A 27,083-nucleotide genomic window follows, 5' to 3' on the forward strand; every position below is an offset into this window, starting at 1 on the left:
GATCAAATGGATGTTTGTTTCAATAACATTTATGCACTGTGCTTGTTTAAGCGCCTCACTGACCGTGATGCTGAATATTTCGGAATTCCTCGGGGTTTTATATAGAAAATATGTTCGCACGTCAACTGCATTTCAATGGCGCGATGGAAGAACACCTTTGAACACGACTTAAAAGGACTAATCCACAGTTTGACAGGTTTTAGGGTAACAGTTTAATTTTCACAGAAAATAACTACGATATAAATGCATCAATTATGTGCAGGATCCGTGAAGACTTCACGAAAATGTGTATAGGCCTAGCTACATCTCTATGTCTCAAGGACGTCAAGGATTTATAAGTGAGAAGGATTCGTGTCTGTCTCTTTACACTACTAAACACCACGCGAGACGCTTATGAACCGGGAATAAAAACCGTTTTTCTCAACAAATACTTGTCTTATCGAGTCAAACGAAACGCCAATGTAAAGTAAATTAAATTTCACAACGTTTATAACTTGCTTTAAAGACGGAAGATTTAGAAGAAATGTCTTAAACTATCGTTAAAAAGATACGACCGCTCATGAAATGGCAGCACGCTTCAGAAAGTAAGACGGTAACCCTCGCACCCCCATGCTACATCAAAGGCTGCGGCGGCGGATATCAAAGGAAATCAGTCGTCGCCCAACGTCACGATCAGTGCACAAACACAAAAGCGCCTGCGCTGTCTTTACCCAAAACTCAGTGTGACTTATCCTTCTCATATACGTCCTTGAGGACGTATATGAGAAGGATAAGTCACACTGGGTTTTGGGGGAGTACAAAGCAGGAGCTTTTGTGTTTGTGCACTGATCGTGACGTTGGGCGACGGCTGATTTCCTTTGATATCCGCCGGCGCAGCCTTTGATGTAGCTTGCGGGTGCGAGGGTTACCGTCTTACTTTCTGAAGCGGGCCGTCATTTCATGAGCTGTCGTATTTTTTTAACGAAAATTTATGACATATTCTCTAAATCTTCTGTCCTTAAATCAAGTTATAAACGTTGTGATATTTAATAAACTTTACATTGGTGTTTCGTTTGACTCGATAAGACAAGTATTTGTTGAGAAAAACGGTTTTTATTCCCGGTTCATAGGCGTCTCGCGTGGTGTTTAGTAATGTAAAGAGACAGTCACGAATCCTTCTCACTTATAAATCCTTGCTATGTCTGAAATGTTTGAACCTGTCCCATATTTGTTTACAGTTTACCTTTACCATTGTATTATCAATATTTTTAGATTATAGTTGTGTTTATTTAATAAACATTTTCGCTTAAATATCGAATTTGTCAATACACAGGCACCTGCGGTCAATGTCACTGGCATACTGTAGGCAAACGAACTTTTGAATTAAACTAGTGGGGAAATCGCTAAATTAAATAATTTAAAATTAAACTGTAACAGCAAAATCATTGAAACCTTATAGGCCTATATTACCTACAGCATTCAAGTGTTGTTTCTGCTAAAAGATTGGACATGTATCAGTCAGCTAAATTAATAACCTCTGCTTAATGACAGCTGTATATATATATAATTGATCATGAGGAAATATCTGCAATCAAAAGGAAATGTGAAAATGATTCAACTTTTGGTTGTATTATAGTCTACATATATCCAGGGTTAATAGCACTGTATATATAGCCTACATACATTCAGGGTTTAAAACCACCATTTAGGTGTCGTCAGATAAAATGGGGTGATCACTAAATTGGAATTAACTTTCAAAAATGAAATGGGATCCATTTCATTTTCTGAGATTTGAAATAAAGAATATGTGCTAGGATAATGTAAACACAAACCCCATCTAATTATCCCCCGCGAAACGCGTTTGCGGGGGATATTGATTTGGGCTCTGTCCGTCGGTGCGTCCGTCCGTCCGTCCGTCCGTCCGTCCGTCCGTCCGAGTATCGTCCGTCCGTCCGTCCGAGTATCGTTTCCGAGCTATAACTCCTAAACCGTTCAACTTGGCTACACGAAACTTTCTGTACATGTTAGGCTAGTGCTCTAGTTGTGCCTTTTGCTAATGGGAACCTCCTTTCATTTTTGATACTTTTTCTGTTACCATGGAAACTTATTCAAAAATACCATATTATTAAAGTTTCCTTTCTATTCCGGGCTATAACTCGAGAACCGTTCAACTTGGCTACACGAAACTTTCTGTACATGTTAGGCTAGTGCTCTAGTTGTGCCTTTTTCTAATGGGAACCTTCCATTTTCAATACTTTTTCTGTTACCATGGAAAACTTATTAAAAAATACCATATTATTAAAGTTTCCTTTCTATTCCGGGCTATAACTCGAAAACCGTTCAACTTGGCTACACGAAACTTTCTGTTCATGTTAGGCTAGTGCTGTAGTTGTGCCTTTTGCTAATGGGAACCTTTCATTTTCGATACTTTTTCTGTTACCATGGAAACTTATTCAAAAATACCATATTATTAAAGTTTCCTTTCTATTCCGGGCTATAACTCGAAAACCGTTCAATTTGGCTACACGAAACTTTCTGTACATGTTAGGCTAGTGCTCTATTCAGATCATCATATTGTGTGGGGAAAGCTGTCAAGGTTATAGGAGGTAATCTTATATTTATAATTACCTCATAAATTAGGTATCCGAATGCTCCATAAAGTGTTATCCATGTACACCACCAGCTGTCATATTGTTTTTCAGTTTTAGAATACCCATATATTGTTACTTGTGAATTTGGACAATTGCTTTGATGCAGTTCCATCAACATAATGAGATGTAAATTATGCAATGTATATATTTAGATATGTTTGTGTCATAAAAAATATCATATTCATATTACTTAAACATGTTACATCAAATCTGTGTTCTTTTATTCTTTTAAATGTCATGTTACTGGAGAGCGGATATATTGTTGTATGAATTTATTCAAGGACAATACTAAGCTCTGTTCAAATAGTTAAACCTACATGGATGACAATATCAAGATTTAAACTCTTGGTTACAATGAGCTTCATTTATTTTATGTTTGAGCTTTCATACACAACTGGGCGCGGGGGATAATGCCAAGCTTTGCGGCTCCTTGTTTTGATTTGTTGCCAGGCACAAGAACTGGAATTTTGAACTAAAGATAACAGTTACCAATGTGCACTCACCTTTTGTGATAGAAGTGGAATAAAAGCAATAAAGTTAACAAAACCATGTCAGAACTTAGATGGGACATATAATTTAATCTGTCACATGTTTAATATTATCAAACTTGGCTAATGTTGCTTATGTAGTATAACTATTAAGTGTAAATATTATTATTAAATATATCATATTTGATCAATATTTTTTCATGATTTACTAAACTTCTAAGTATTTTGTTTCAGGAAAGAGATGAAAATTTCAACCTTTGTCTCCAGTTTGCTACCTCCAATGTGAAGTACCATAGATTTCTCGATGTTGATAGCCACAAAGTCACCGATGTTTTAAATGGGTTTGTTAATCTATATAGATTATATAAGTCAAGCAAGTCTTTCTTTATATTCAAAGTCAGAGTCAATTTTAAATTTATATTAAAATTTGAGTGACTGGTTGGGCTGCAGTCCGTTTTCACTGGCGAACTTCTGGTTACTGGACATAATTTGTAAATATGTGTAGTGTACCTGAATGGTTTCGTTTTCTATTGAAAACTCGTCAGAGGTAATGATTTTAAATTTACCCCATTCACATATCACTGGATATATTGTCTAAACATTGGTTTACCATTGTTCGGCAAATTATTCTGTTTTTGCATATTACAGAGTTAGCTCCCTTGCGGGTAGGTATCGATTGTTACATCATTATTTTGTGAGCGCAATTCACATCGTTTCGTCCGAAAAGTATGGCGTTACGCTCTCAAACTCATGACGTCACAATCAGTACCTACCTGCAAGGGCAGATAACTCTGTAATATGCAAATACGGAATATTCTAAGTAGAAAAAAGGATTTTGCAAAATTAATTTGATGAAATTTATCTGATTTTTATCTGTTCTATCGAAGGGAGACTTATGGAGTTACACTGGCGTCACATTGAAATGACAGGTTAAGGTTTTGGTGAAAGTGTAAAAACACTGTTATCTGTCATGATTTACACATTAATGTAGGATTGTAAGTGTTGTGATTGGTATGAACAATCATTTTAAGGAAGAAAATGCTTGATTTTGAGGATTTCAAGAGGCCCAAAGGGCAAAAATGTACTCTGATGAATAAGCTTTTTAAAAATTAAGTCTTATTCATGAGAGTAACTTTTTACCACAGGGGAGCTTTGCAGTACTTTTCCTTGTTATTTATTTAAAGTTACTGTACAAAAATTGTACGTGATTAGAAATCATGAAATGGAAGCCATAATGTAGCATTGACTCTCCAGGGAATATCGTTTTAATTATCTTTTTTCACTTGAAATGGTTCTATACCTTCCATCTAGCTAACATGGGGATGAATTATTTTTTGTTCTGTCTTTGCATATTACAGAGTTATCTGCTCTTGCATGTAGATATTGATAGTTAGATAAAGTACCTGGTATTTGTGACCCCAACACGATATTTTTCAGAGCACACACAAAAAAAAAAATTCTTATAACGTCTCACTAAAGTGACTGGTCAGCAAAGGGACATAACTTATATGTTATATGTAATGAAATATGTCGGATTAGGAAAATACCTGAAATCCTAGGTCTCTAATGTGTATTGAGGGAAAGATTCTTTTATCTTCAATTAACAATTGATACCTGTCGGTAAGGGGAGATAATTTAGTAATGTACAAAGATTAAATATTTCAAAAATACTAGTTCATACCTTTAATAGCGGTTATCCTATTTTGGTGCATTTCACAGTAGACGTTTTGTTCTCAAAAATTACTCAATATTTCACACATGTATTGATTTTACTAAATAGAATAGCATTTACAAGTATGTCAGAAGAGGGAAATACCTGGATTCCTTTCTGAATTAATGAGAGAGCTGACATTAGCCATCATTACTTCTTACATCTCGTTCACAGGACAATCAATAAATTTCTGATCCACTCACAACAACATAAGGCGGATTCCTTACGGAAGTTAACTGATGAATTCCTTGAGGCACCAGTATTTGAAGGCCGTGACACCGGAAAGGTAAATATAGGAATATTATGGTTTACAATTTGAGAAAATTGTTTTACTAAAGAACTGATGTACATGTTAAAGTATTCCAACATATTACCACAATCTCTGAGTTCAAAATCCTTGTGGAGCAGATGTCAAGTACTGACTACATAGGTCAGTGGTTTTTCTCCACGTACTCTGATTTTCATTCACTTTCACATAGAAGTAAAAAAAAATGTATGTGTTGTATCTCAGCCATCTTTAAAACAATGGAAGAAAAATATTGAACTTTAAAATGAATATCAACAGAAAAAAAATGGAAAATTATCTATGTACCAGGTGGTACATGATAATGTTCATCCTTGATGTTCCAGGGGTTCCGATCACTTATAATCTCTACACCCCTGGACTATTTCATAGTAAAATTAGAGGCAACAGAACAGACCAGGTAATTTAGTCATTTGTTGTAAATCAAAAAGCCATATAACGGGACACTGTGGTTGACTGTGTGTCTTTGATTTAGGCATTGCTCTCTCCTCAGTCTTCAAAGGAAATCTTTGCTAACCTGTGATTGGTCAAATGTTTTCCGCTGAGCTGCCTTTAATTTCACTATGAGATAGTGTGGGATCGAGAATCGAGGATGGATAATGTTTTGTGCGAGACTTTTGTTTCTAAAGGTGGTGGAATGACGTCAAAAGATTATATCCCGCGCTAACATCATTTCAGCATAAAGATTACAAAAAGTTCCATTCCATCACCACTGGAGATACTAGTCCTGCACAAACGTTATCGGGTATCATGTGGTATGTGAATTATTCTCATGTGATACATGTATGTCTTCTTGATGAAAGGCAATTAAAGTGTGTTAAAGGGACAATTCAGTCTAATAGAACATCGAAATTTGTACATATATTGGAAAAAACCCAGTTCTAATGGAATACAAATCAGTCAGGTGGTGAAATGCATGTGAAATGTTCAAACTCGCTCGCTGTCCATCATTACACACTGTGGTCAAACATCTTGTATGCCCCCTTGTCTGTCCCTTACTCTTGGAGTAATGCTACCCTTGTTTAAAACTGCTCAAATCGCCCTGACAGTAGTTTGTTTACCTTATTAGGTGAATTGTTTTGCCTAAAAAATAATTTTATCACCTCCTCAGGGGTTATGTAGTTCATTTGTGTAACATGCGTGACTTCGGCTCAGGCATGGATACAGCGTACATTTTGTACCTGCTTAACTGTATTGATCAACAATTTATAATTATAACGGTATCAATTGAAATACTAAACAGTGACATGGTATTTGTCAATTTTTTATGTTATATGTTTCATAAGAAATGTAGAACAATACATTTATGCCATATGTTGCTTCTTGGTTACGTAAAAGAATTAACCTGAGTGAATTGTCCCTTTAACATTGTGCTAAATAACCAGCCTGTTCCTGAAATTGAATGTTTTGTAGTTTCACACAAAATCTTGGGTTTTAGTCTAAAAGTGATAGTTTTATTCTGTTTTTTGACCGCTATTTTATTGTGTTTTTCAGACCGACACTCATTATGCTATCCTTTCCCTGTTACTGAACCTTTCTAACTCGCCTACACTCACAGAATATGTGGAGCAACCAAGACTCCCAAAGGTTGAAGGTATGGCATACAGCAATGGGCAGCAATTTGAAAAAAATAATTCTTATAACATCTCACTAAAGCCACTGGTCAGCTAAATAAGGGACATAACTTATATATTACCCTGGTATATGTAATGCAAAGATGAAATATGTTAGGGTAGGGAAATACCTGGAGTCCTAGACCTCTAATGTGTAATGGGAGAAAGATTATTTTATCTTCAATATCATAATTGATACCTGTCTGTAAGGGGAGATTATTTGGTAATGTACAAAGATGAAATAGTAAAAAAATACTAGTTTTATGGTCGAAATTTATACTAAAAACAATTATGCTATATTTTATACATATATTTGCTATGGTACACAATTTCATCACTGCTGTTATCTGTTCAGAATCAATTGTGCCCTTAGATTTGATTGCACTATGAATAGAATAGCATTTAGCATAAAGATTTTTTTCATAGATGATAGGTAAGTGTGACAGTGTCTTGGTAAGAAATGTCAAACTTGTCTCACCTTGTTTTTGTCTTAGCCCCAGCTCCAGTCACTTTGCTGAGCCTTACCATATCTGTAATGGACAAGTGTATTCTAAAATTCTAATTTGTACTTTTTTGGACCTACATAATGGCTTCTGTAATATTATAAATCACAGCAATCATTACCAGGCATGTGATAAGAGAAATGCTATTTATTAGATAAACTAATGACTTATATGTTAATAAGTTTAGCTGCTGATGTGATGATAAATGAAAGAAAATTTAAACAAACATAAGTAGTATTCGTTGTAATTACTGCCCGTCCCCTTATTAGCACCTCTCCCCTCTCTGAAGGAGAATTACGACAAATAGATAAATGAAAGAAAATTAATACAAACCTACTGTATTCGTTGTAATTACTGCCTGTCCTCCTATTAGCACCTCTCCCCTCTCTGAAGGAGAATTACGACAAATAGATAAATGAAAGAAAATTAAAACAAACCTACTGTTTTGGTTGTAATTACTGCGTCCCCCTATTAGCACCTCTCCCCTCTCTGAAGGAGAATTACGACAAATAGATAAATGAAAGAAAATTAAAACAAAACATACTGTTTTGGTTGTAATTACTGCCCGTCCCCCTATTAGCACCTCTCCCCTCTCTGAAGGAGAATTACGACAAATAGATAAATGAAAGAAAATTAAAACAAACCTACTGTTTTGGTTGTAATTACTGCCTGTTCTCCTATTAGCACCTCTCCCCTCTTCTGAAGGAGAATTATGACAAATAGATAAATGAAAGAAAATTAAAACAAACATAAGTAGTATTCGTTGTAATTACTGCCCGTCCCCCTATTAGCACCTCTCCCCTCTCTGAAGGAGAATTACGACAAATAGATAAATGAAAGAAAATTAAAACAAACATAAGTAGTATTCGTTGTAATTACTGCCCGTCCCCCTATTAGCACCTCTAACCTCTTCTGAAGGAGAATTACGACAAATAGATAAATGAAAGAAAATTAAAACAAACCTACTGTTTTGGTTGTAATTACTGCCCGTCCCCCTATTAGCACCTCTCCCCTCTTCTGAAGGAGAATTACGACAAATAGATAAATGAAAGAAAATTAAAACAAACCTACTGTTTTGGTTGTAATTACTGCCCTCCCCATTGCATCCATAATAGCACCTCTCCCCTCTTCTGAAGGAGAATTACGACAAATAGATAAATGAAAGAAAATTAAAACAAACTACTGTATTGTTGTAATTACTGCCCGTCCCCCTATTAGCACCTCTCCCCTCTCTGAAGGAGAATTACGACAAATAGATAAATGAAAGAAAATTAAAACAAACCTACTGTTTTGGTTGTAATTACTGCCCGTCCCCCTATTAGCACCTCTCCCCTCTTCTGAAGGAGAATTACGACAAATAGATAAATGAAAGAAAATTAAAACAAACCTACTGTTTTGGTTGTAATTACTGCCCGTCCCCCTATTAGCACCTCTCCCCTCTTCTGAAGGAGAATTACGACAAATAGATAAATGAAAGAAAATTAAAACAAACCTACTGTTTTGGTTGTAATTACTGCCCGTCCCCCTATTAGCACCTCTACGCTCTTCTGAAGGAGAATTATGACAAATACAGTAATAGATGCTGAAGTAGATTATGTTGTTTGTAGAGATGTAACAAATTTGTTTTGATTGACAGCTCCTAAGGACACGTTTGACTGGGGAGCCTTTCTGTTGGAGGGTGAGAAGGACCAGCCACCGTTGTATATATCTGACATAGAGGTAAAGCCATTGATTTACTGACTTTTACATTCTTTGGCTTTAATAAAGATTTTATTGATGCAGGTTGTTGAACTTGTCTAAATGAGAAGTAAATATAGATTGTATAACAGGGGTCAAAATTTTCACGATTTGTACCTTAGACTAGAAAATTTTCATAATAAGAAATACACTATCGTTTCTTTGTCTAATTATTGTAAAAACTTCACTTTTATTCACATGGGATTTAAGTTCATGATATTTACTGTCGAGTAAATTGCCGCAAACTAAACAATCCATGAATAGTAATGAAATAAAAAAATATGACATACCATTTTTTAACATTATTTTTGATTGGCATAAACTTTAGACTGTTTTTATACTTAAAAATGATTTGTGATCTTGGTGTCAGGATTTTAATGGAATTTATATTTTTAGTCCGAAGATGAGTGGACTGATGAAGATGACGATGAAGAGGAAAAAACACCAAGGGGAGATAACCAAGAATCCATAGATGACACTCCCCCACCTCCGTTTCCTGACGTTAGCTTGTCTACCATCCAGCCTGATGAGAGTACATTGGTTGCCATAGAAACAACTCCTCCGGTAGAGTCAGGATTTGATTGGCTGACCAGAAATGTTGTTGTGCAGTACTGGTGTGGACAAAGTGCTGACGATACAGACAGCCAATTTTCTAACCTCCATCGTGATTGGTCAGTTTTTTGACAGATTTGTTCTTTTATTGCATAAATAGCATAAATACCTGTTTCTGCCATATCATATTGCAATGTCATGAATACTTAAAGGCCTTTGTGAAAAATCAATATTTATTCAATTTCAATTGACCAGCGTCTGCAGTAATGATATCTGGATATTATCTGAGTAATTATTACATCAGATAAATAGCCTATAGTCTTCTATGTTGTGTTGAATTAATTTACATCTGACACAAACGAAATCAACATCACACTGATGATACATTCGTAGTTTACACCACTACTGTGATAATTCCTTGTCTTTGATGCCTTCTAACTTAAAGATGCTCCACCACTGACAGAGCATAAATGATATTAATCATTTGAACAATAATTGGTGTTTAATTGTGTGTATATATATGCCTAATTAACACGAAAACTAACAAAATAATTTATTCCGCCTTTGGTGCATGCGCAATCATTACTTCATTCTATATAAGATATAGTGCCACAGAATTTTTTCTGGATACAATTAATTATTTTTTTATATTTTTAACTTGAAGTAAAATTAGAAGCTCAAACTTTTCAATGGTGGTAATGGTGTAAAATAAGTAATTTTTGTAACTGAAGAAAAATTCAAAATAGTCTGCTCCTGTTTTTGATAGTGAAAAAAATACCATTTGTCAGCGGTGGAGCATCTTTAAAGCTAATCATATTAATCTTTGATTTCCCAGGGAATCGTATAAACAGAGATCTCGCCCATTGTACACCAAGACAAACCAGACCATTATTACAGAAACCAATCTTATTAGAGAAATTCTATGGTATGTATATGGTTATTTGAAAAATCTTGTATCATGTTCAATGATTTCTATGATAATGATTAAAAAATTTGAAAAATCAAGAAAAGGACTATGTATGGTTTGGGCCCTTTTTGGCTCCCAAAGCAGTCTAATTTTTAAAAACTGTTATTTAGTATTTAAATTGTTGGATTTTACATATTTAGGACATCTCTAATCTAATTGTAACAAATGTTTTCTAATTTTGCAGCTTCAGTTGCCATGATAACCAATCGGAATATGCATCAATTATGAAAATGTGGAAATTTTGACAATTTTTGGAATATTTTGCTTCGTTTTTGTTTTTGAAACCATAGAGTGCATCCTTGAACAAACATTGCGTTTCTCCTAAAAATGAATTGGCAGTGCATTTATATTCTTAGTAAATATTAAGTTTTTCAAGGACGCACTCTGTAGTTTCACAGACAAACACTTTGCAAAAATGACCCAAATTGTCAAAATTTCTACATTTTCATAATTTTTGCATATTTTGGATGTTACCATGGCAAATACAGCTACAAAATAAGAAAACAGTCGTTATAGTTGAATCAGAGATGAACTGAATATTTAAAATACAACAAATTAACCACTAAATAACAGTTTTGAAAATTTGATGGATTTGGAGGCCAAAAAGGGTCCAAACCATACATAGTCCTTTATGCTTGAAATGTTGAAGTATCAACAGTCCACAAAGAGATGAAATATGTTTTTGCCAAAATAGAAACATTTTAATTGGTAGTTAATGATCATGAGGTTTAGTTTACTTTGTGTTGTAGGATGTTAGGTGTGTGTGTCCGATCTGTTTATATTTATCTATAATGGCCATCGTTTTCTGGTACGGGAAGATGTCGTTCTGTCTCATCTGACGGAGGTAAGTAAAACAGTTTCAGGTTTAATCTGCAGCTCTCTCAATATCACATTTACCATACAGTATTTGACACCTGTGACCTTGAATACAGGTCAAGGTTAAATTTGGAGCAAACTTAGTATTCCTACATACCATTATGATCTTGAACATATATCAGGCCTCTTGGATTTTGAGTTGTTTAAAGTTGTATTTCTTGTAATTTTCACCATCACAAACTGTCATAAAACATACAATGTGTGAATATGGATGCCTATATATGATGGTTCGGATCCATAAAAGCATCAATATAATATTGCCGTAAATGTCGCATGAAATATCACATGTTTTCAAAGTACCGCCATAGTCAACATCATATTTCAAACTTAATATCTGAAAACTTAGTTGCTTCATGTAACAAACATCAACAATACCCATTTAGATCGGAACCTTCCAAGTCATATCACACGACCAACATCAGCAATACCTGTACAGATAGGAGAAAATAGGAACAGTTCGGAGATTTCCAAACTATTTTTAACATGTACATGTGGTAAATCAATATCTAAATTTAATAAATTTTACAAAACTCAGTAAATATGGGAGGTTAAAAACTTAAGAGAGACAAAGAAAAATATGTAGAACACTTTAAATGCTTTTTCTATGACAAAATGAGAAAAAGTTATAGACCATACAACTTTAAAGGGAAATCTTAATGCCATACACAGACATCACACCCTCACACAACCGGACTAAACACACGGTTAGTAGCATCCTACATCTTCTGAAAATAAACTGATGGGCAGAATTTTAAGATACGAGTTGTCATTTGGCAAAGACAAAAAAATGATGAAGGTGAAGAGCCACTGTTGTTTCTGATCCAAACCAACAAAGGCACTGAGTAGGTGTTCTATTTATCTGTTAAAATCAATCAACCACGTCAGCATGTGTTATTTTGATAATGATTAGTTCCTTAAGCTAGGGACATAAGTTAAATATAGATTTCTTTGACTGACAGAACTCTCTGGAAGCATTCCTGGATGAGTTCATAGAACATGCTGCTTATATCCATAATCTGCTCAAGTTTGAACAAGAGGTGATTGACCAGAGTTGTTGCTATGGTGACGGTAGTGGATCAACCAATCAGCATGGAGTTTGTCAGACTCTGCAGGCCTTCTCACAAGTGGTGTCCCACTTTATAAAGAGTCTGCGACAGGAACTAACGAAGATAGAGAAAATCATCATTAAACAAGGTGATCCTTTATTTTTCCCTCATTCATTCATTCATTCTTTCATCAATCACTAATTTATTCACTCTAATAAGACTTTTTCAAATGAACTTGCTATTACATCATGATCAAATAATTTTCATTCATTCATTCATTCATTCATTCATTCATTCATTCATTCATTCATTCATTCATTCATTCATTCATTCATTCATTCATTCATTCAAAACCTTTCAAATGAACTTACTAAGCACAGATTTAATGTATATATGATAACATATAGTTTTCATTTGTTACAGAAGAAACATTTACCCTGGCAATGTTGTACAATAAATTGAAACCATGGTTACCAAAAGTCAAGGTAATCCACTCTATTTACGAGCGGGGAGTGAAGGAAGCGGAGTGGCTGACAGGGAACTATCAGAAGGCCTCACAGTTACTCAGTGTCCTGTACGAAACTGTACTGGAGCATGACGCCATGTCCAGTTACTCATCAGAAATGGTGAGTCAATGTTGTAAAATAATTATTGTTTCATGGGATGATGATCAACGCATAGCTGATACAGCTAGTTCATCCACAGGATACATATTGTATTTAGTACTTGATCCTTTGGTTCTTTCCTATTACATGGTATTCCGCACATGATTTAGTGTTCAAATCATAAATTGTAAACTGTTAAAGATGTGTGAAGTGATAAAATTTTAGAAATACCCGAATCATCTGTTAACATTGGACTGATACGGAGGTGATTTAACCCTAGACTAAAGGTTATAGGTCACTGCTATTTCTTTCAAATATTGAATGGCATTACCAAAAGTGATGTCCTTTGTCCTTTACTTTCAAAGCTGTTTTGTCCTTGAAACTGATTTCCTTGGCAACCTGCATGAATTTGGGGGCATATTGGAGCATATAGTATTATCAATATCTATCTTGTTCCATTGCATTTCAGTTTGATTTCATATGAATGGGAAGAGCTTATGTCTTATACACAGGCAAAATGTCTTCATTTAAATTCAGTTCAGTTTCAAGTAAAAATGTTCTGCTAAAAAGCAGTTTGGAGTCAAGAATTTGATCTGATATTCACCTGAATTTCACACAAAGATGAAGATGATTGAGTCAGATCGACCTAGGCCAAGATCAATTTGACCTGAAGATGTTTTGCCTCTGTAGACAATTCAGTTATACTTCAGTTACTCTGTTGTCTGTTCCAGATGAACATGTTGTTGCCTATGTGGATACAGACTTGTAGGCCATACCTGGACATTATTGATGCCTGGGTAACCAACGGCAACCTGTCTGATCCCATGGAGGAGTTTATAGTAAAAAGGTTCACAATGGCTTTCTTAGCAGTGGTTTATTCTTAGACGTACACTACTAGTGAAATATACATTGTAATGCTCTTATTATAACTTATACATATTGTAAAATCTTTTGTATTGATCACTTTAGTATACATATTCAGATTACCTGTGTAACCCATTCACCCCTGACGACACATTTAGACTCTTTTAGTTCAAGGACTGGAATATTCCATTTAGAAATTTCGGGGGTGAATGGGTGACCACTTTTTGGCTGTCCCAAATAGTTGATTTAATAGTATTAAACTATCTTGATAAGGTTTCTGTGCTCAATATACCGGTAGATATCAGGATTTTGTAGGTTATCTTTATATTGAGCTCTTGTGCAATATGAAATGATTGTCTGCAAAACTCTGGCATCTGTCTAGACCATAGAAGCCATATCAAGATAGATAAATGCTTAATTTGCTGCTGATATGAAGATAAACTTTTGATGAAATTGAGTTTATTACAGGAATGAAAATGTGCGATCTCTGGACGAGAGTTTTTGGGAGACGGCCTTTACGATCCACATACCTTCAGATCAGAGTCTAATGGAGGAGTCACAGCATCAGGGGTCAAGGTCACTTGACAGCACCCAGGTCAAAGGTCAGATGAATGGATTATGTAGGCTGTACTATATCTATGATCTATTTATGTTTTAGAGTTTCTGTCATCATTTGTCCACTGTGTTCGGTTTTATTTCAATGAATATGTGAGTGATTTTCACAAAACATTTTGATGCTAATATCACTGAATAAATAATAATATCATTATTTTCACTGTATTTTACAAGGTCTTTCTCTCACTTTCACTGTATTTTATTGGGAAGTGGGTACCACATTTCAGAGTCTGTTGCCTTGGTCCATCTTACAATCACCATGTCATAATATGACAAAGAATAATATTGTACTGGAATGGTCTCTCCTTTGGCACAACACAGTTAGAGTCTTTTTCTTCTTTTTTTTTACATAATACAGTATGTGTATAATATACCTGTAATCATCAGCCTTAACATTAATATTCCCACAGGAATGGTGTCCCACTGGGCCCCACAGTTCCTACAGCCCATCCTGCTGGAGGTGGTCCTAGCAGGAAAGTCCATGGAGATGTTCCAAGGACTTGGTCGACTGAGGGAGGTTGTTGGCAGGCAGGATAATATCTGTGAGTACAGAGGTCAATCTCACTGTCATTGGGATTTGGTTTTTTGGGATAGAAATAAACAATTTTGGAAAAAGCCCTGTATTATATATTTATTATATATAAGCCCTGTAGTATATATATTAAAATTTCTATATTCAGGTGATTTGAGTATTGGCTTTTTGAAGTCATTTGAATGAAAGTTGATGATTTTAGAAGGAAATCTTCTAAAAAAGTTTTAGAGAAAAACTTGATAAATACAAGATAAAAGATCCTCTTTACAAGACAGGCAATCATTATACAAAGGCTCAACCGTTAATTTTCACGATTTTTGCTAAAATGGAGAAAATCAGTTTTTGGCTGCTTTGAATTTTGAGAGTATAGATGATTAAACCATTTCTTCATATTTTACAGATAAAATTTTTCATTTTAAAAGCAATGTCCCACATAATTGAGAAAATATCATCCCCATAGAAACAACCGTCTATACAGTAATATGGTTTTTGTTTGTGTCACTGACCAAGCTTTACATTTGATATCCTCTACATCATGTCTAAAATAACAAAATATCCACTTCATATGTATAGATCAATTTAACCTTTACTTTGATTTTGTTCTATTACAGTTTATAAGTCCACACCATTGTACAACACATTTGTTGAATCTCTCGAAAATCTCCTGAATTCGGAAAACTCAGAAACCACAGCAACCGTAGAAACCTCAGAAACTTCACAAACCTCACAATCTTCAGATGGGGAAGAAACCAAGGTAGATAACTCTGCCCATGACATGTCCGTCTTCACCCAACAGATCGAGGATCAGATGAAGATCCGAGGAACGTTTGACAGACTACTTAGGATAAACTTTGACATGATCTTTACTGCTTGTATGAACAGAGTTTCTTCCCATAGTACTACCATAGAGGATGACGTTAACAGGTATGTTTTGTATAGTGTCTAAATTCAGCTGGGGTTCATTTTCGCTATATCTGTGTTACTACTTAAGTGCGCAAAAACTAAATACCAGTAAGATATTTTAAAAGTCACTGACATGGACTAACTTCATAGATCTGTGAATTTAATATATTGTTGATGAACCACAATTCTTTTTATTTATTTGGTAAAGCCCTGTGAATATGACTCGGCCAAAGATAGAACCTACAAATTTAAAGTGCAATACAGTATATGTCACAATCTGATTAAAGTACAAATTCTTATTCTCAAAAAAATTTTTTTAAAAATCTGTCTCGTAAAGGATCTGAAAACAGCCCCGTAGGAGTTATGTTTTGATGGCCTTTATACTCCCTGTAGTTCAGTTCGTATACATTTTATCCACTGCCTTCATCAACTGAAAATGAGATTTCGCCACAGCTGGCATAATACATGTAACTCTGTTGTGCTCTTTGGGTAAAATGACTGTATTCATGAAAATGATTCTGACTGCTCTTGCTAACTTATTTTGTTCCTGTCAAGAAATGGAGGCAGTTATTTTGATTGGTCAGTTTGATAGGTCACCAGAACGTGACCCTTAATAGGTCACCAGAACATGACACTTTTGGTAGTGTTTTTACCTAAAATTGACGTGAAGGCCATTCATGTGAAATTCACTTTTTTGCCCCAGTTCAAAAGAAATTCACATGAAAACACCTTCAACTGACTAAATATTGCCTTTATATGTTTCTTTAATGTATTAGTTTCTTTGTATTTTTAGCCCACCATCATCAGATGGTGGGCTATTCAAATGCCTTTCGTCCGGGGTCCGTCGTCCATCCGTCCTTCCGTCCTTCTGTCCGTTAACAATTCTTGTTACCGCTATTTCTCAGAAAGTACTGAAGGGATCTTTCTCAAATTCCATATGTAGGTTCCCCTAGGACCCTAGTTGTGCATATTGCATTTTGGGACCGATCAGTCAACAAGATGGCCGACAGGCGGCCATCTTGGATTTTGATAGTTAAAGTTTGTTACCACTATTTCTCAAAAAGTGCTGAAGGGATCTTTCTCAAATTTCATATAAAGTTTCCCCTGGGACCCTAGTTGTGCATAATGTGTTTTGGGACTGATTGGTCAACAATATGGCCACCTGGCAGCCATCTTTGATTTTGATAATTAGAGGTTGTTACCGTTTTTACTCTGAAAGTGCTGAAGGGATTTGTCTCAAATTTCATATGTAAGTTCCCCTAGGGCCCTAGTTGTGCATATTGTATTTTGTAATTGATCGGTCAACAAAATGGCCGACCAGCTGCTATCTTGGATTTTGATAGTTATCGCTATTTGTCAGAAATTATAGAAGGGATCTCTCTTAAATTCCATGCATAGGTTCCCCTTGTACCCTAGTTGTGCAAAGTACCTTTTAGGACTGATGAATAATGCCTTTCGGGACTGATCGGTAAAAAAGATGGCCAACCGGTCGCCATCTTGGATTTCATCGTTGAAGTTTGTTACCACCATTTCTTAGAAAGTACTATAGCGATCTGTCTCAAATTTTATATGTAGTGTGTTTGAAAAAGTTTGAAAAGCAGGGAAAAGATCCCTCTTTCCATTGTCAGACATAGATCATTCTTTGGTGGGTGCCAAGTTCCCTCTGGGATCTCTTGTCATGACTTCAGATTGATGCTTTTTGACCTAAAATAACTGTCTATATATTATAGTACCCTTAAAGTGACGGGTCACGGCCTACAGCCCCTGTCTGTGATGCTACAGGAATGTCTGTATCTGTTATAGCACACTAAAGGTGACTGGTCACGGCCTACAGCCCCTGTCTGTCATGCTACAGGAATGTCTGTATCTGTTATAGCACACTAAAGGTGATGTCACGGACTCCAAGATCTGTACTCACCTCGTTGTGATGCTGAAGGAGGAGTACCACCTGATGGAGTATCTGGCCTCTATGAGGGTTTGTAAATACATATAATACTCTATTCCTGTACTTAAATCATAGTGTCTGTCCATTGATGGACTTTCTGGCTTATATGAGGGCTTGTAAACAATAAACTACATTTGTATGTCTACTCAACACATTATTCAGTCCTGCATGGATGGGAAGTGATAAATCTAAATCTTACTATTTTTAGTTGTTTTATCCATTTGTACCTCTTCTAGACACCAATAGTTAGCTGACTACAGCTAATTGGGAAATCGTAAAGGTACATCCAAAGTTATACCTTCTTTTGTTTCTGAAAAATTCAGAAATGGCACTGTCTTTGCTGGTGTAGTGAAGTTTACTCTTAATAGTTTGTCTCAGACCTTCTGCTTTTTAACACAACACAGAAAGAAAGTCATATTGAATGAAGCCAATGTCACTTTTGAACTTTTGGTGACTATTCTTAATTATGAAAAGATATTATTGCATGCTTTCTGTGTATGAAAATTGGTTAAATTTTGAAGAAAAAAAAACTAATAAAAAAATAATGACTCCAAAAAGAGATATTGAAGAAAACAATCAAGAAAACAGTAAATAGTTTTAACACACTTTATTTACTTATTTTCAGCATTTCTTTTTGATGGAAGCTGGTGACACCATGTTTGAATTCTACGCTCCAATATTTGACAAGGTAAGTCATTTAGTATTGATGTTGTTTCAAAAACTGTTACAGATATAGAGCAACTTGTTGTTTTATGCCAAGAACCTACAGTAAAATGGTTATAATGAATCTCTGGGGACCAAAAAAAACAATTCATTATAAACACAATTCGGTATAGACACATTACAGACATACAGTATAGCAAAATACGTTGGGGGGTCTCAAGTAAGGTCACATAAGACAGGGAGTCGCTACATACAGGGGGTCGCTCAGACAGTCTCGACTGTATAGTATAGGAATCTTGAAAGGGAACAAAAATTAATATGTTCTAACTATGACTTTGTTGTAAGTGTGTTTTGTTATAAGTATGTTTCACTGTAATAGTTTCTATCCATTTCTAGATTTCTTTGATAATCCAAACACTTGGGGCCCCAGACAAACTGTCGGGATTACAAATTTCCCTGACTGCTGGATTCCAAATCCATTCCAGTTTGTGAGTGTTTCAGATTATCGGCGACCGGATGATTGTGGATCCATTGTAGCTATACATGATTTTGTTTTGTATTTGAATTTGATGTAGATATTTAATCAATATTACAGATCCGTCTCCATGAATACTGGCAAGATGCCTCGTCTGTCAACCTCACTCTACAGGAGGCTTTACAGACATACTTCCCAGAGGAGGTCAACAGGTACACAAAATACAGATTGGGTTTGATCTGAGTTTATATGTTATAAAGAGCTATTTTAAGGGTGGAGAAAAAAATTAGTGTTTTTGAGAAAAACCAACCCATGTAGCCTAATGGACAAAGTATCCCATACAACAAGCCATTGAACTATGACACAAAGTTACAGAGTCTGGACTCAAAATAAGTTATAAACATGGGAACGATTTCAATACACAGGCAAAATTTCCTAATCTGAAATTGATTAGAATATGACGTCTAGAAATGTTTACCTGATATTGGCTAGAATATGACCTCAAGAAATGTTGACCTGAAATTGGCTAGAAATTGATCAAGGTTTCTTGAGGTCACTATTGGGTAAGAAGTTTTGCCAGTGTACAACAGATTATTCTGATTTAGAAGAGAGAGCCTTTGTCCAGACCTCTACAACCCTATATAAATATGCATGTACCTACATACATGTATATGTTAGATTTCCTCCTTTCAAGATGCATTTAATTCTAAAAACAAAGATTTTGACTGATAATTGTTTTAATATTTTCAGGCTGACGATAGAGATCAATCCAGTATCGTCATCGGAACCGAACCCGATCAAGATAACAGACTGTATGACACTACATTACAAGGTAAAGCCTATGAGAATCTTCAGCTGGTATTTTGTTTGAATACCCATTATTTTCATCATTTACTGAAAAAAAGTTTTGTTTTCGCAATTACAGTATCACCAGAAACACTATATTGTACGTATGATAATATGTCTTCCTGTCTAACAATTGTTTTCTGGAATTTAAATTTACCATATCAATTCATAAATCTAGATATTTATGAAAAGTATTGATGCCAACTGCATCTGCGAATGGAACTCTTTTGATATCTACAAAATCTGTACATAAAATGCTAAAATTTCACCAAACATGAAATAAATCTACAGCTGTATTGTGTTTAATTTGACAAAATTTTAAAGTGTGCTTACAGTACTTTCAGTACTTTGATCCTTATTGTAGGTTCCATGGCCAGTAGATGTTGTGATCAACACAAAGTGTCAGAATATCTATAACCAGGTGTTTAACTTTCTCCTACAAATAAAACGAGCCAAGTACTGTCTCGATGAACTACGTTTCTTCGGTAAGTAAATAAATGAACTGATTACGGCAATGACTTATTACTTCCACTTCATATTGATCATTATTGTGATTCAATGGTACTGGCCCCAATTTCTCGAAACAAACTTAAGTCATAAATTTTCATATAAGTTACATAAGGAGAAAAACTTAAGTTTTGACTTAAGTCTGCACTTAAGTTTCGAGAAATCGGGGCCAGATTTCAGAGGACAGTAAAGATAGCAATTTTATATTATTTAAATATTTATTTAAAATATTTAAAACGTTGACCTAATTCATATAAGAGGCCAATGAAGGGAGAAAGGTCAGTGAAAGAAAACGTCAAAAACTCACCAAAATGATTACGCAATAGCAAAGTGAAAAATATGGAAAAACAAACAAACAAACAAACAAATATTTAATGCATATTGATTTAACAAAGCAATACATAACAGCAACCACATGCACGGAACATGTGGACAGTGGTGCAGTCAGAAACAGAAAATGTATTTCTAACATTGTATTAACATATTTTAAACACTAGTATCTCATAGTAAACACATATACTCACATACAACACATAAATAAATATACATACATTTAGAAGACCGCAGCCCCCGAAAAGTATCTAATACACAGCAAAACTTGACACGTACGCACGCCATCCCTCCAACTAGCAGGTAAAAACGAATTTTTGTAGGATATCTCAAATATATTATGGAACATTTTTTATATATATATATATATATATACCCTGATACGAACTACATATAAATATTGTAATAATTATTCTGATTTCCTTAAGGAAAATATAAACAAATAAACAAACAGAAAGAAAGTGAAATAGCGTGAAAGAGATATTTTGATGAATTGAAAATAAAGAATGAAAGGAGAATGATATGTGAAAGCCCTCCTGCGAGAGGACAAGATTTGTAGAAAAAAAATTGTCTCCGTTTTTGAAAATAAAATATATTGTTTAAAAAAAAATTGAAGTAGGATTCAAAGACACGAAAATCAACTCATTTAAAAAGAAATACTTGTATCTGTATGGGAAAAGTGTACCTCAGCTATTCGCCTACTATTTTCAATAAATTTGAAATAGCTTACAGCATAAAGCCCACTTACTTTTTACAGTTCCCACCAATAGCCCACATTAGACACTTTCTGACAGATGAAAAAAAAATTATAAAGCCTTCAAGCAATACACAGAAAATTACAGTACATATTGTACAAAAGAAATTGTGTAACATTTTATTAAAGAGGATTTGCAAAGAAGTAACATTACCTTTCTTGTTGTATTTTGCTGTTTTTTCAGATCTGGAGAAGGAGGATATTCTTCAGAGTAAGTCTCATGATGAAGAGTTACTTACCCTTGACGAGGAGCTCCCGAGTCCAGCACGAGTCCATCGCGTCCACGTTCTTAGAATGAGGCTTTTATTCTTTGTGAATAGTCTACATAACTATATTATGACAAGGGTAGGTGGCATTGAAATAAAAATTCATCAGTATTAACTTTAATATTACGTTTGATTTCAAGTTTCTACTGATAAGGCTTTGGTCCTGTGACTGAAAGGTAAATGTTAACAAGGAGACAAGAGTTTACATTGTGAAGTGAGTCCCTCTGCCCTTCACAACATTCGCTTACTTTGTCTAAATGACTTTCACCGTTTCATTAAGCATTGGTTGTCATATTTTTGACATTCACTGGTGTGTAACATACATTGGGTGTTCTAGCATATCCAGTGGTGCATGTTAGTGCACCATGAAAGATATGCTAGAACATCCAATGTATGTTACACACCAATGCATGTCAAAAATATGACAACCAATGCTTATATTTCCTTTGGAAGTGGTCGTTATCATTTCAAAAAAGAAAATAGATAAAAAATAAAGCATGAAAATGAAACTTATGCGTCTGTATAGAGAAAATTATCAGTCGATGGAACAGCCTAAGATTTAGCGGGAAATACTGGGTGGCACTGGCTTCCAGTCTGTTGTCCTGAACAATGGCCTAAACAATAGCAGTAGATGAAGTAGTTCTATCAATAAACCAAATATACCTAAATACAATACCTCAACCCATTTCAAGTATTTTATTTAATTAGAATGTATTTTCATATTGATCAATTTTAATAATATTTAACGATTTTTTCAGTGAATTCCCACACTGAATAAAACCCAGTGTTTTCATGAACTCTGATTGTGGTATAAGTGCGCCAGAGTCTAACTGCCAATGGTAATATTGGAAAATAACATAACATGCATTGGGCTTAGTAGCAACATATAGGTACTGTGCAGTGGTAATGTAAATATTACAATATAACCTGTCCAAACTGGCCCTTGTCTGATCTGGATATCTGTATATTCCAATATAACTAAATGGCATTTTCCTTTAATATTTTATTGTAATTTAAAAAAACCTGTATAATCCAGAAACCTGGCTAAACCGGCCAAACGTGCTGGTCCCGGTGGCATCCTGTTTAGACAAGTTTCACTGTAGTTATTTCTCAAACCATTTAAGTATAATTTAACCTTCTGATATAAAGTTGCATATGTGACTAGAGGGTTTTAAACTAAATGACAGTCATTCAAATGCTTGAAGAACTTGAGGCGCTATCTATTTCAAGTGTGTGCATGAAATTATCATGAGTTGTCTTGAGCTCCCTTACCCTGCGACGATATTCTTAAACCGTAATTTTTATCTTTCCTAAGATATTACACAGCACGGGTCTAGAATTCCAGACAGAGATACAGAAGGCGAGAGATCTCGACCAAATCATCAAGATCCACAACGGCTACATCCACAAGATTCACGAACGATGTCTCCTCCACAAAAAAGTCAAGCTCCTCAAAGAAGCTGTAATGAAAGTCCTAAACCTGATTCTCACCTTTCACAATCTCTGGGATAAAGGCATCCATCACATCAGGTATACAACCGCCGAGATTATCAAATATGTGATTTATAAACAAACAACTCAAACGCAAAATAGACTGTAAACTAATCACATTTATTAGCTCACCTGGTCCAAAGGACCGAGGTGAGCTTATGGGATACCGCAGCGTCCGGCGTCCGGCGTCCGTCAACAATCGACTTCTTCTCCATAACCGCTGGTCGGATTTCAACAAAATTTGACTGGTAGCATCCTTATGGGCTACTAACTGAAAATTGTACAAATGATGGGGCTGACCCCCCGGGGGCCTGAGGGGCGGGGCCAAAAGGGGTCAATTTGGCTATTTCCATATAAACGACTTCTTCTCTGAAACCAAGCATGGGATAGCACCCATAATGCAATGGTAGCATCCTTATAGGGTGGGGATTCAAAATTGTACAAATGATGGGGCTGACCCCCCGGGGGCCTGAGGGGCGGGGTCAAATGGGGTCAATATGGCTATTTCCATATAAACGACTTCTTCTCTGAAACTAAGCATGAGATAGCACTCATAATGCAATTGTAGTATCGTTATAGGGTGGGGATTCAAAATTGTACAAATGATGGGGCTGACCCCCGGGGGGCCTGAGGGGCGGGGTCAAAAGGGGTCAATTTGGCTATTTCCATATAAACGACTTCTTCTCTGAAACTAAGCATGGTATAGCACCCATAATGCAATGGTAGCATCCTTATAGGGTGGGGATTCCAAATTGTACAAATAATGGGGCTGACCCCCCGGGGGCCTGAGGGGCGGGGTCAAAAGGGGCCAATTTGGCTATTTTCGTATAAACGACTTCTTCTCTGAAACTAAGCATGGTATAGCACCCATAATGCAATGGTAGCATCCTTATAGGGTGGGGATTCAAAATTATGCAAATGATAGGGCTGACCCCCCGGGGGCCTGAGGGGCGGGGTCAAAAGGGGTTAATTTGGCTATTTTCATATAAATGACTTCTTCTCTGCAACTAAGCATGGTATAGCACCCATTATGCAATGGTTGCATCCTTATAGGGTGGGGATTCCAAATTGTGCAAATGATGGGGCTGACCCCCCGGGGGCTCTGAGGGGCGGGGTCAAAAGGGGTCAATTTGGCTATTTCCATATAAAAGACTTCTCTGAAACTAAGCATGGTATAGCACCCATAATGCACTGGTAGCATCCTTGTAGGCTGGGGATTCAAAATTTTGCAAATGATAGGGCTGACCCCCCGGGGGCCTGAGGGGCGGGGTCAAAAGTGGTCAATTTCCATATAAATGACTTTTTCTCTGCAACTTAACATGGGATTGCGCTCATAATGTAATGGTTACATCCTTATAGGGTTTGGATTCAAAATTTTGCAAATGATGGGGCTGACCCCCCGGGGCCTGAAGGGTGGGGTCAAAAGGGGTCAATTTGGCTATTTCCATATAAACGACTTCTTCTCTGCAACTAAGAATGGAAAAGCACTTATAATGCAATGGTAGCATCCTAATAGGGTTGGGATTTGAAATTGTACAAATGATAGGGCTGACACCCGGGGCCTTAAACGGCAATAGATGCGAGGTCAAAAAGGTCAATTAGGCTACTATTTCATATAAATTACTTTGTCTCTGAACCTATGTATTGGATAGCATATTTGTATGGTATCAATAGCATCATTGTATGGTTGTGATTCAAAATTAAACTTTGGGAGTCAATTTTGCTTATTTTTCTAATTGTCAGAGTATTGTGATAATTACTAACAAAAAACCAGGTGAGTGATACAGGCCCTCTGGGCCTCTTGTTCAAATATAAAATTTTGGGCTGAGGGGATATATCAGCTGTGGTGTTTGAATCTCCCTAAAATGACCCGACTCACAGATACTTAGACTTAAAACATTTATTCTATTTTGGAGTAATAGTTATGGGATCGGAGATAGTGGGAAAATGTTTAAGCCATGTACTGAAAAGAGTCAATCATATAATACCATAAAAGATAAACAAATTCTTGAGGGACTAATGAATTACTAATGATGTAAAATGTGATTATGTGATTTCCTCTGATTAAACAATATCTGAATGTACGAGAAACTCATCATATCAAATGTGATCTGAAATATGTTTTTGTGTTTCAGTATTAAGACGATACAAGAGATTGAAGTGGAGTTCTCCCGCTGTATGCTCTTTCTGGCTTCCTTCCTTAATAATGTTATAAAAAGGGGCTCATTCCCACACTGTAAGTATATAAGATAAGACCCTAATTTATCTATCTCATATCATTAGTACAGAAAAACTTCCTTAAGACGAATCCCATGGGACCAGGAGAAATAATTTGTTATTAAAGAAATTTGCTATAGAGTTTGTGAAACTATGAGTTTATTAAAGTCAAAGGCTAATTGCACTCCAAATCGATGTAGTTACCAAGCTCACTCACACATTCCAAAGTTGGCTAAAATCTCTTCTTTGGCAATTTTTCCATTATTAACAATTAATTATGTACTTCTTTGATTGTATTTGATTTTCTATTAGTCATTCTACATACCACTTTCAAGCAAGGCCATATCCAGTATTCGAGAACAAATTCACAGAAAAAATTGTTATAGAGGAAAAATTCACTTGACAGGACCACAAAATCTCTTTGTATCAATTAAAAAAGCAAAAGATTATTCTTCATAAGCAAATTCCTTATAAGTTTCACGAAGAAGTATGAAGAAAGAGGAGCCAAAGTCAGGATTTGAATTTACTTTGTAATAAGCAGAAGTATCAAGCAGATTTGTCTAAGTTTTATTGTACCTATATACAGTTAAACTTTCAGTAGAGACCACCTCTGTATAAATACCACCTGCTTAATATGACCTCTTTTCTAGGGTCCCGAATGACTAATTTTAACAATACATGAATTCAACCTGTTTATAAAGACCACCTGGCTATAAAGACCATTTTCCTCTGTCCCTTGGGTGGTCTTTTTACACTTGGTTTCACAGTACCACAATTTATTTTTAGTCAATTTGTTTCTTTATTTCCAAAACATAAAGCTATACATCAAATGTACAAATGTATAGCTTTATATTATTGAGTTAAAGCAACAAATCAACTAGAATGTAATTAAGTTTGTATCCGATTATTTTGACCTTGTTTCTGTCTGTTTCAGTGGAATCTCTCGCCTTCGCTCTAATCACTTCCACGGAACACGTCACCAGGCTACGGCCACACTGACATCTCCCATGTGTACACTATCCGTACACCATCCGATGATTTGGTGCTCTTTTCATGATGAAAGTCTTAGTTTATGACAAAGAGAATGTTTGATCACTAACAGAGTGTATCTGTGTTTGAGATAGCAGCTTTCTTGACTGTGATGGGGCTACCTCACCAGGGAAATTTTATCTGGCATAGTGAGCGGATGTTTTCGCCCTCATTAGTGAAGCACTTGCATTTGTATCGGGGTTACCTTGCAAAGGAGATTTTCACGGCCTGCTAATGAAGCAATTGTATCTCTTAACAGTGTACCTCGCCAAAGAGATGCAATCATGCAGACTTTACCTGGAGTAGTGATGGGAGGTTTTCACTCCCTTTCCTGAAGCACTTGTATCTCTTTACAGTGATGGGAAACCTTTTCAAAGAGATGTAGACTTTGCCTGAAGTAGTGAAGGAATTCTAGCTCTTCAGAGTCTGATAAACTGCCATAATGAAGTTTCCAAGTTTGTGGCATGACAAAATGCTTTTATGTGTTGACTAAAATGTGCTTAAAAACTTTCATGCAACATTTAAAAGTTAACATTGAGCACAGATACTCCTCAATATATCATTGCAAATAGTGGTCCAATCTTGATCTGTGATTACATCATTTGTAAATTAAG

General features: G+C 35.7%; 1 protein-coding gene across 1 annotated transcript; it reads left to right on the forward strand.

The window, feature by feature from the left end:
- The first annotated feature begins 110 nt into the window (after positions 1–110).
- LOC138308537 (gamma-tubulin complex component 5-like) lies at positions 111–26,463 on the forward strand. The gene is given in 23 exon segments (XM_069249558.1): positions 111–204; positions 3,353–3,459; positions 5,004–5,115; positions 6,628–6,727; positions 8,886–8,968; positions 9,383–9,657; positions 10,374–10,474; positions 11,255–11,349; positions 12,341–12,575; positions 12,851–13,053; positions 13,764–13,879; positions 14,365–14,498; positions 14,922–15,053; positions 15,655–15,967; positions 17,750–17,921; positions 18,517–18,579; positions 19,150–19,241; positions 19,780–19,861; positions 20,240–20,360; positions 21,651–21,811; positions 23,048–23,262; positions 25,359–25,459; positions 26,375–26,463. Coding segments are annotated over 23 exon segments (3,147 nt in total). The 5' UTR covers positions 111–135; the 3' UTR covers positions 26,440–26,463.
- Positions 26,464–27,083: the final 620 nt, after the last annotated feature.

This window comes from Argopecten irradians, chromosome 15, assembly GCF_041381155.1.
Source record: "Argopecten irradians isolate NY chromosome 15, Ai_NY, whole genome shotgun sequence".
Taxonomy (NCBI): Eukaryota; Metazoa; Mollusca; class Bivalvia; order Pectinida; family Pectinidae; genus Argopecten; species Argopecten irradians.